Here is an 11,542-nt window from a genome sequence, read left to right on the forward strand (position 1 = left end):
AGAATAGAAAAGGAAGCGCTCGACATTCATCGTAGCATTTGGCAGCGGTGACAGCCAGTAGGCGCAGGGCTAATCGGAGTGGTTGTTCTACTACAGGTTGGTGCTGTTTCTCTGTCTGTTACAGACGCGTTTTATTATTTTTTATTATCTGTCACCGCTGCCAACTTGCTGTGTCATTTTGCTTATTGTATTTATTTTTGCACATTTTGCACTTTCTACACTTGGTGATGTCACAGAAGGAACGGGATGCACGTTCTGAGCTGCGCGAATTTCGTTCCGATATGAAACAAATGAAAGAGGAACTTGAATTCATGGAAAAGCAATTTGAAACAATGAAACAACAGTTAATGGAAGGGCGCACCGAGAGAGAAAGCTTAAGGAAGGAAAATGACAGGCTGAAGGCTAAATGCAGTGAAAATGAGTCAATCATTGTAGAGCTGCAGAAGCGAGTTGTTCCGGGGGAGCAGTACTCTCGCAGGTCGAATGTGGAAATAAAAGGGCTCGTTGAGAAGAAGAATGAAAACATCATTGATCTTGTAGGCCAGATTGGTGGTGTCGTTGGCGGACCCATTTCTGCTGATGATATAGAAGTTTGCCACCGAGTACCAACTCGTGAGCAGGGCAAAACGAACGTTATTGTTCAGTTCAAAAGCAAGCAGAAGCGGGACCACGTGGTCGAGAAAGCCCGCAAGAGCCGCATTCGGAATCGTGACGTAGGAATCTCCAGCGAAGCCCAAATCTTCGTGAATGAGCATTTCTGTCCGACACTGAAGCGGCTGCTTGCACAGGCAATTGCAAGAAAACGGGAGAATCAGTGGCAGTTTGTGTGGACTAAGAATGGGAAGATTTTCGCGCGCAAGACACAGTCCAGTCAGGTGGTGCGCATTGAAACAGATTCTGACCTCGTCAAGATTGCGTAGGGTACTTATGCTTATAATCTGTGTTACATTTTCTTGTACACGCGATGCTGAATCAAGAGTTTTGTCTGCCATGTGAACTTAAACTTCCGGCGCAGTCGCAGGGCATTTTCACTGCCATTCACCTCAATGTACGTTCCGCCGCCACCAAGCTCGATGAATTAAGCACATTCTTTAATGAATTCAACTTCATGTTCGATGTGATAATGTTGACTGAAACGTGGTATCACGAAGGAAGCGACATGTTAAATATGATTGAATACAACCATTATTTTATCAATCGAAGTGGTCGCCGTGGTGGCGGAGTGGCAATGCACGTAAAAAAACACATGCTCTGCGACATAATCCCGGAATTTACGTGCATTACTGCCGACTATGAAGTGCTTTGCATAAAGAGCAATATTAACATGTACGTGGCGTTTTACCGCCCACCGTCTGGTGATATGAGTGTATTCCTGGAATTTGTTGAGGAGATGTTAGAATACTCAACAATTCACCAGTATAACACTCTAATAGGTGGCGACTTTAACATAAACCTTCTCAAGGATAATTTGACCTCCCGGGAATTCCTTAATAAACTTTACGCTTGTGGCTACAATAACGTCATTACCACGTCAACACGCGTAGCGACAACTTGCCAGTCCATACTAGACTTGTTTATCGTCAGCATAGACACTGATGTAAGCGCAGCTGGCACGGTATGCGCCGGCGTAAGTGACCACTGTCCTGTCTTTATTGCTTTTCCTAAGACTACTGAAAATGAAATAACTTGCCAGGATATCGTTAAACATAGATGTATGTCTAGCACAAATATGACTTCATTCCGCATGCGTATGCTGAGGGAAGATTGGTCTTCTGTTTACGATAAGCTAGACCCAAATGAGAGCTATCGTGAATTTTTATCTATATTCACTAGTCTTTACAACACATCTTTTCCTTACGTAAGCACCAAAGCTAACAGAAAAAGAAGAAAACCTTGGGTAGGGCGCGAGCATATCAAAATGATCAAGAAAAACGGTCGCCTTTTTAAGAAGTTTTTGCGCACACGCGATATTAAGGAATTTGAAGCCTTTAAAACTTGCAGAAACAAACTAACTGCCGCGTTGAAAAAGGCAAAGGCCTCCTACTATAACCACATGTTTTCTGACATCCGTCGACGGCACCCAAACCAAGTTTGGAAAGCCATCAATCAGGCACTGAACCGCAAAGCGGGTCAGAATACATTAACGGAAATAACCATTAACGGGAACAAACTTTCCGGTGTGCATCTAGCCGAGCACTTCAGTGAGCACTTTGCTAATGCGGTGCAACCACTGGGAAGCATTGCTCATACTAACATTAATTACCATAATACTGACACAATTTTTCTCGCACCTACAGATGAAGCAGAAATAGTATGCACATTTCTTTCTCTAAAAAACAGTAAAGCTGTCGATGTCGATGGATTTCAGGTAGAGGCGATTAAGCACGTAATTGACCTCCTTGCTCCTTGTCTAACCTACGTGTTTAATCTAGTCTTTCAGTCTGGCTGTTTCCCAAATCTCATGAAAGTCTCAAAAGTTTCTGTTATATTTAAAGGTGGAGATATTAATGATGCTAATAATTACCGACCAATTTTTATAATTCCTGTATTCTCCAAGGGATTAGAAAAGATAATATTCTGCCGCGTAAATAGCTTCTTCAACAAACATAATATACTTTCGGAGTATCAGCACGGTTTTCAACGTGGTAAATCTACACAGACTGCACTGTTAGCTCAAAAAGAACTGATAATTAATTACATCGAAGAAAGAAAGCTTACGCTGGGCGTTTTCATTGACTATAGCAAAGCCTTCGATACCCTAAACCATTACATTTTACTCGGGAAATAAAGTGCTTATGGGGTGCGTGGTGTAGCTAATTCACTATTTAGTTCGTATCTGTCTGAGAGAAAACAATGCGTCTCCATTGCTAACTGTTTTTCATCTTCTAAAACCATTTCTTGTGGCGTACCTCAAGGAAGCGTTTTAGGACCAATGCTCTTCAATATCTACATAAATGATATTGTTAAGATAAACAATGACGCCTCATTCCTGCTCTATGCGGATGACACTAGTATTTTTGTTTCTGGACAAGATCCAACTGAAATTGTTGCGAGAACTCAAAGTGTACTTTCAGATCTGCTGCAATGGTCTAGAGCTAATGGCCTACGAATAAATGCGACAAAAACAAAAGCTGTCTTTTTCAGATCCCGAGGCACTGAAGTCAACGTCAACCAATCATTAACACTTGAGGGAATACCCGTCGAAATAGTGGAAAAACATAAAATTCTGGGCGTGACTTTTTCTGCTCATATGACATGGACGTGTCCTATTGAATCACTGACTAAATCGTTATCACGTGCTGCTGGTGTTCTGTCACGATGTAGGCACTTTCTTCCAGAAAATGCTAAACTTCAGATTTATCATGCTCTGTTTTCTTCCCATATAAATTACTGCCTGTTAGTCTGGGGCACCACAACCCTTAGTAACATAAATACAATTCACCTATTGCAGAAAAGAGCACTTCGGTATATTGCAAACGTCCCGCGCAATAGTTCTACAGTTGCATTGTTTACCCGCTATAAAATATTCAGTGTGAAACGCATGTTCGACTTTCGTTTAATGTATGCTTATTTCTTTTCAAACGAACAATTCAAAGTGTTTATTAAAGATTTATCTAATATAAGCATGTATTACACTGATTCACGCACCCGCAGCACCGACAAGTGGCTTGTTCCTCGTTCCCGCACGACCTATTTTTTGCAGTCTCTTAGATTCACACTGCCGTCCCTACTTAATAAATATGAAGAGAAAGACGCCAACTTTTCTACGTTTACAAAAAAAGAAATGCGTGAATTTTTTCTAACTCTTCTCTAATGTCTTTTGTACTGCCCGAACATGATCAAGTATGTTTCATTATTCCTTGTAACACGTTTATTTTCGTCATTTTATGATGTGTGTTCACGTGAACATTGAATATTTCAACTATAATGTACAACTGTTCTGGAGTGTACTTATATATTGACATTATTTGTTCTATTGTTCCGTTGTTGTATTTTCACAACCTCTTCTTAAATTTTTTTTTTTGAACTGCATTTTCTACTTGATTACTGTAAACTTGTTTTTTCAACGTATGAATCGTAATACCGCTGTCATGTACGTGGGCCTTTAGGTATGTTCAAGTGGTGTTATTACCGCTTTTCGCCGAAGGGACCCCCAACTGTCGTTGGAAATAAAGATTTGATTGATTGATTGATTGATTGATTGATTGATTGATTGATTATGTGTGTGTGTGTGTGTGTGTGTGTGTGTGTGTGTGTGTGTGTGTGTGTGTGTGTGTGTGTGTTTTCTTCTGTGCAACAGAGAAGAGCTTGCTGGTATGGATCTGGAAGCGAGGTACCAATTGTTTCCTAGAAAATGTTACCATTTCATTATTTTCATTATATCGTAATCTGGTCGGTAGAAAAAAAATTGAATCACCATCCCGGCCCAGAGAAAGTCGATGTCCGCAGAAGCTGGTGAAAACCGGCCCAACAACTACTGAGAGGGGTTTGTAATGCTTTATTTTTCAATTCTACCTTCGACGAATTATTCAGCTACAGTGTAATGTGGACATGCGGACTTCCCTTGTGCTGGAATTCCGTGGCAACGCGACCAGAGGTAACAGGTCGCCGCTCGTCGTATTGCCGTTTCTTTTCACTCTGCCGCTCCTCGTGTTCATGCTGCTCTTCGGAAGTCCTAACTATACGTTGCCTACCCAAAGCGGTACTGCAACAACATGAAATCAGTTGCTAGGTTTGTTCTTTTATATATGAAAGGCTAGTGACGTCAGTCCCCACACCGCGAGCTGCCATCGCCCCGGCAGCTTGCGAAACAACAGTAATATTTGCCGGGAAATTTATGCAGGGAGAGCTTGATGCTTCGAATTGTTAGCAGGAGAGCCTTATCATCAATTATGTGGCTTGGATGCTTGCCTTCTGCTTGTTTTTTTTATTGAAACGAATGCTGTGCTGCATGTTCTATGGCTAAACCAAAGAATCCATTCACAATTCAATTCAATCGATGAATTTTTTTTTTATTCTGGATGACGACGCCGCGAAAAATCGAGACCAACTACAGGCTAACAGATTTACTGTAAAAGGAGAGATTCAAACACCTCTCTAAAAAGGCCACTTTTAACATTTCCATGTTTAGTATTTTGTTACGAAGCAGCTTATGACAACTTTCTCAAAATGATAAAATATATATGGACGTCTGCATAATTAGCTACTCATAGGTACTGCAATAGCCGTCAGAACTAACGGGCAATGTTCGTTCAAAAGTGATGCTGAATATCGTTATTTTTTATTCTAACCGCTTTCGACGTGCCTATGATATACAGCGTTCAGCCACTCAAACACAATAATTAGGTTTTATAGTATCCTGCACTTTTTGCGCCATGGGAGAGTGTTGGGTAATTGCTCTCTAGCAAATGTCTTGAATGCGTCAAAAAGGCGCCCGCTATCATGGTATACGACAATGAATCATGTCGGGGTCCAGGGCGTCTATCGGTGAAGCAAAAATTGCCTAGTATTTAGTTTCAGCACAAAAGCACTCTAAGCATAAAATAACACAAAAAAGAACGCTATACAAGGATGCATAAGTTCAAATCGCTGCTTAGGTTGTTTGATCGCTGGAATATTTTGGTGCACATTCATGAAAAGCCAGAATACAGAATCATAAATGTTGTAAGGAATAAGAACGACGCTGGAAAGGTCCGTCGTCATCGAGGGTTTCGGAGCCAGAAGAAGATCGACCCGCTAGAAAGCATGCCAATGTTGTAGCACGTTACGTGCTGTGCAGTTGGGCAACGGCATCTGTCAATTTTTAATACAAGCGCAGCTGAATGTTGCGCCGTCACAGCTAGCATCATAACACCTCGATGACACCTTATGGGCCAAGAGTCACGTAGTTTCGTTTACAGGTCACACACCAAAGTGCCAATGAACATAGGTGAGCGTAAACTTCTAACGTCATAAGGAGTTGTGCTTCTCTAAGGGAATACTTTTTCTCTATGCAGAAAAATAACGTGAAATAAATAAATAAATAAATAAATAAATAAATAAGTAAATATCATGACCCATTCCACTCTCTGAAGGTGAGATCAGCGAAGCTTGTTCGGTGGCCATCTTGACGAAAGGTAAGCACGCACATTTATTTTTATAGATGCGGGTTTATTGGTGTTATACGTTCGTTATATACGTTCGTGTTTTCATTTGCTATTTCATTTCATTTCATTTCATTTTGATTTCATTTGCTGAATTAGAAAGCAGACGAGGACGCTTCTCTCCACGCGTTGGCGCCTGTTTTAGCGGACGCCAGGGAAGGACCAGACGAACAACTTTCGATAGATGCGCTAGCGCTTAGGTTCTTTTTTCGTGGGCTCGGTTGACGCTTGAAAACTCGGACGCAATACTTCAACGAAAGGTCGAGTGTTCTTCAAGAACGAGTCAATATATGTAGATGAAGTGCCACTGATAACCGGAACACTGCTTCGCGAGGTTGTGAAAACGATAAAGGTAACATCATAAAATAGCACAGGTGCCGAGGAAAGTTGCCGAAGCCAGAGAAAACACACATAAATTGGCATAGCAAAAAGAATTCAAACCAGTTCGTTTTGAACATCGAGCGGTGCTTCTCCCAATTATTTTTTAGATTGAACTTCGTGAGATGGGGTAATATTTGACAGGCATCGCATGCGCAGTAGCTGTTGATACCGCATTAATTGCTTAAAAACTGGCCGCTCTATATTTTTTTAGGCTTGAAGTATGAGTAACCATATAGAAACATTCTAAGAAGCATCGTTGAATTCCAAGATTTTGAACGGCACTCAGCAATTGGTATTTGATTGCACGTAATAATAACACAGATATTTGCCTTAATACAATAGTACGCTTTGTGCTTGTGTAGGTACTGATTCACTTCTAAACCAGTCATCATCTTTGTTTTATTTTTCAGCCACCGCGGATTCTTAGTGGCTATGGCGCTTCTCAGTTAATCATGAAACTACTGGCACGGTTCGAAGCCTTCAAAGATGCATTTTAATGAGGGAGGAACGCAATTAAAGAAAGCACTCGTGTACATACATTTGTGTGCAATGTAAGGTAGTCAAACTTATTCTGCAGTTTCTCACTACGGCATTCCATATAATCATATTGGTTGTTGACAAAGGAGGAGGAGGAAGTAAACTTTATTGCCCTAGAAAGAGTAATTCAGCGGTCGGGCCGGATGTCTTCATCTTCTATTGGTTGATGCCGATCTCCGGCCTGCATGGTTGGCGCCCCTATTCCAGAGCACCACTGAGCGTGGCTGCTCGTCGGGCATGATTCACCAGCCTCCGTTGGAGGCTAGGGTCGCCGCTGGAGAGCACGCTCTCCCACTGCTCCGCACTCGGATTTTCTATTTTGTGGAATGCCTTATTCGTATTGCACTCCCATGTGATGTGATAAAGTGTGGGTATTGCGCCACACCACGGGCATGTGTCCCTGTATTGACCTGGGAACATTTTGTATAGTTTATGTAAATTTGGGAAAGTTCCTGTCTGCAGCTTTCGCCAGTAAACTGCCTGTTCTTGAGTGAGTGTATTGTGAGGCGGGGGATATCTGATCCTCGTCCCTCTATGGTAATTTAGTATGTCAGAGTACGTTGGGATCACTGTCATGAGGCCCTCAGGATCTCTGTTTAGGTCCGCTCGGTTTGTATGCTCGCGAGCGATCCTATCTACCCTTTGGTTGCCCTCAATCTCAGTGTGCCCCGGTACCCAAAAGATGGTGTGTCTAATGCGTTTATTCTGTTGGCCAGGGAGTCCCAGAGTTTTTCCTTCATCTTAATCTTTTCCAGTATATTTTTATTGGACAACATTCGCTGATAACCCCGACGATGGTAAGAACGCTGGTGACATCATTAATCCAAACTCAAGGTCGCGGATCCATTCACAGGTCACGATAAAGAGCAAGTCCGCCGTCGAGAGTAAGCTGGTAGCGCGGCTGTAGGGTGATGAGCCTGTATAGACTAGCCGAAAACGTGCGACGAAGAAATCTCGGGAAAGACATCTGGCAATCAGTGTACCGCTTGGAAGGCGAGACGAGACGAACTCCGCCCCATAGGACGCTTAACCATATCGGCAGATGGGGCGGATTAGAAAGCTTTATCATGCGATATAAGGGAGCTTCATTTTCCGCCACTTTGCTACTTCACCGGTAAGTAGCACTGCGAGCCTCCCTTCGCTTTGCTGTGTGCGTAATGACGTAAGATAAGCAAATAAATTGAGGCCCGTTATTTCGCTCTGTATGGCCATTTCAAAGTGTAAAAACGAGGAGGAAGATCTTTATGACTATTCAATTCCACGTTTAATTTAAGCACCTATCGTTACTTTCCCACTTAAGAACAAGATTCAGGGAATTATTTGAATTATTGAATAATTCAGTGGCCATTTCTCTTATGTAATATTGGCCTAGCAGGTAATCATTTTTGGTGACGTAGTTCGGAATAATTTGTGTAGGCTTTACTTTGTTTTCAACAATATTACCGCGTAAAATACGTGTTTATACTAATGTGCCCTACCACATCGCAACTGTATCACGAAGGTATTAGTTCCAACAAGGCGATGAGCTACGGAGCGTGAATAAAATTGTAGAGAAAGCAAAGCCTATTGACTATTGCTTCAAAGCGTAATATAAAATGCATACAACTGCAACACTTATAAGCACGATATGTATTAGTATTGACGTTGCTGATGGGTTTATGATGACCGTTTATGTTGTAAAGGCACCCTTAATATATTACACTACGACCCTTAATGGTTTTTGCCTTGCTCGTCCGAACGACCCTGCTTTGTTTGGTTTGGTTGGTTTCGCAGCATATCTACAGTGTAAGGTTACCTATAAAGTTATTATTGCCTTGGAATCTCAAATATAAACATAAATTTTGAAAACGTAGAAAAACGTGCATGTCAGTTACTGAAATCTCTTGTTCGCTGTGGTGGAACAGGTTAAGGAGTTTCCTCACAGTACAAATGGCGATGGAAACACGGTATGAGTGTTGCACACAACAAAAAGAATATCTTGGTCTTTGTAACCACATGTACTTATACGCATCAAGTGGCGAGCATTTGTCCATAGAGCGAATAACAAAGACATGGGATTCCTGATTCAACGTGTCTACCCTTCGACGGTTAACATCGCTTGCGTTTCTTTATTATATATGTGCTCACCAAATGGAAGTATGTCTCTTTGGCAGTTGACTTTTGTCGCCTGTCAGAAATATGAAGCTTATGCAAGCAATATGTCGCATTGTGAATTGCCTATATGCAAGGCGTTTGAAATTATATGAGTACCTTTGATCTCTTGCTTTTGAACAACTGCACAAATACTTGTTTGTTATTTATTTATTTTAACAACACGTGACCTTCAAATCGCGCATGTATATTATAATAATAATAACAGCGCCTGATACAGAGTGTATATATATATATATATATATATATATATATATATATATAATAATAACTGCGCCTGATACAGAGTGTATTTTTCAACTCTTCTCGGCTTGCAGAGGTTGTATAGTTACATTCTATCTTGGTTACTTAGTGACTTCATCATCATCATCATAAATAATTTTCTCATGAAGACCTCGATGGGAAGTTACTTCCAGAAAAAATACACTTTCACGTCTTTTATACAAAGAAGAAAAGCTTTCGAAGCTACTTTCGTCTTAAAATAACGATACAAATTAAAGAAGCGCAACCGTATGCCTCTGTAGGGTTCTTTGCCGATAACATACCGAGTTAAGTCTACGCATAGACAATGCTAACATCGCTCTCGCTTCGCTTCGTTTCAGTCCTACTTCGCTTCTCAGTCTTTTTCCTTGTGCTTCGTTGTTCGCCCAGCATTCTCTGTATGGGAAGGCATCCGAGAGGTGAATTGCATATTGGCCGACGCAGAATAACGTACGAGGAAATTGCTTCTTGTTTCGGAGATATCTACGCCCACCACACCTAATCAGATTATGTCTCGAATGTACTGAGGCTCTGTGGCTGTGATATATTTTTTCCCCGTCTTTAGCTGCTCCGGATGCTGGTCGGCTCAGCGCCGCGGCAATGCGTGTAAGATACTGGGGCACTGCAGTGAAGTTCGGAGTTCACTTTCTAAACATAGCAAGAAAATGTCAAAAATTCCAGGAGCATAATATAGCGGTCACACACCATAACAAAAGTGTAAAGCATAAATTCAAGCAGCACTTATGCGTGGTAGTGTTCAAATATAAAATATCGGATATAGTGAATTGTGCTATTGTGCCACCCTAAGCAAATAAAACGTGCCTTCAACAATTGCGCCGTAGTAGCGTCGATATGGAAGCTCTGGTGGGCTATGTTCATGCCTTTTGCATTTTTAATTCAACAAGGCACCGTTAATTTTTAAAGGAGTTGGTAGAAAATTTAGATATGCCTAATACAGTACACGCCAACTTGTTTACGGCTTTCGGGCTATTGCCTTTTATTATTTATTCTGTGAGGGGCTATTAGGAAAACTGGCATTCGTTGGAGATTTCTGCGTTCATGTGCGCTAAGAGCAAATATTAGGGATCCCATGATCCTGAAACACGCTACGGGAATTGTGTGCCTTATTGAAAGGTATGTGCATAACTGGTAATGAAGAAAGCAGCCTCTAAGAAATCATCGGTTCCTTGAGCAACCTGAAACATTCCTTATGAATTTTTGTTTCTAACTGCCTCTTGCAATCTAGAACATTGAACTTTGCTATCTAGAACCTGTGACTACTGTTATTGACGCTATGCAGAGGCATTCGCAGCTGTTGCATAAAGTGTTTTTCTGTTGGCTCCTTCGTTAAAGGGCCCCTAACCAGGCCACATAGCCAATTTCGGTTACACGCTAGAAATTGTTGCATGTCCACTAGGGAGTGTTCTGCCGCAAAAATGTTTCAAATCGGCTCAATAATATCCGAAGTAGAAATATTTCAGGGCCACGAAACCATGATTTCAGGAGGCGAGGGCCACTGCCAAGACAGCCACTCTCTCCACTTGGGCTGTCCAGCCTCCGCAAGCGAAATTCCTTGCTTGCGTTCTCCCATGCCGGACCTCGAGAATCGCGTGACCCATACGTTACGGGCCGAAGACCTCCGTTGTGGCGCCTAGGAGCTTCGCTACCGAAAATTTATGGTTGATTGAAATATGTCGCCCTGGCATAGTTCTAGTGCTATAGCAAGAAAAAGGGGGAGCTTTGCTTCGCAAAGCAGTGCTGTAGATCATGTGGTGGCAAAAGACAGACTAATGAAACTGCTTTAAGGTGCAAGCAGTTTGGTCAAAATAAAGGTACAAATGTTGTGGGTCTCCAAGACATAATGGTTCCATGCCATTAGGACGAATATGTAGACGGGTATGTATGTAGAGCAACCACACGGAATTTCCCGCGCATCACGATAGGCACCTTACTTTGTCGCAACTGCTGTATTTAACGAACCACAGATATGTTTATTAGGTCACATCTGTGATTTAAAAGAAAATCTCTCTGGTTACTGCCATTGTGTTTAGTGTTATACTTATCTGGTA

At 41.7% G+C, this 11,542-nt stretch overlaps 1 protein-coding gene across 1 annotated transcript; it reads left to right on the top strand.

Moving 5' to 3' along the window:
* The first annotated feature begins 227 nt into the window (after nt 1–227).
* On the top strand, nt 228–920 carry LOC126537711 (uncharacterized). Its single transcript, XM_050184802.1, has one exon. It carries the CDS (start codon nt 228–230, stop codon nt 918–920), a length of 693 nt encoding a protein of 230 aa, XP_050040759.1.
* Nucleotides 921–11,542: the final 10,622 nt, after the last annotated feature.

The sequence above is a fragment of the Dermacentor andersoni genome, chromosome 4, assembly GCF_023375885.2.
Source record: "Dermacentor andersoni chromosome 4, qqDerAnde1_hic_scaffold, whole genome shotgun sequence".
In the NCBI taxonomy this organism is placed as follows: domain Eukaryota; kingdom Metazoa; phylum Arthropoda; class Arachnida; order Ixodida; family Ixodidae; genus Dermacentor; species Dermacentor andersoni.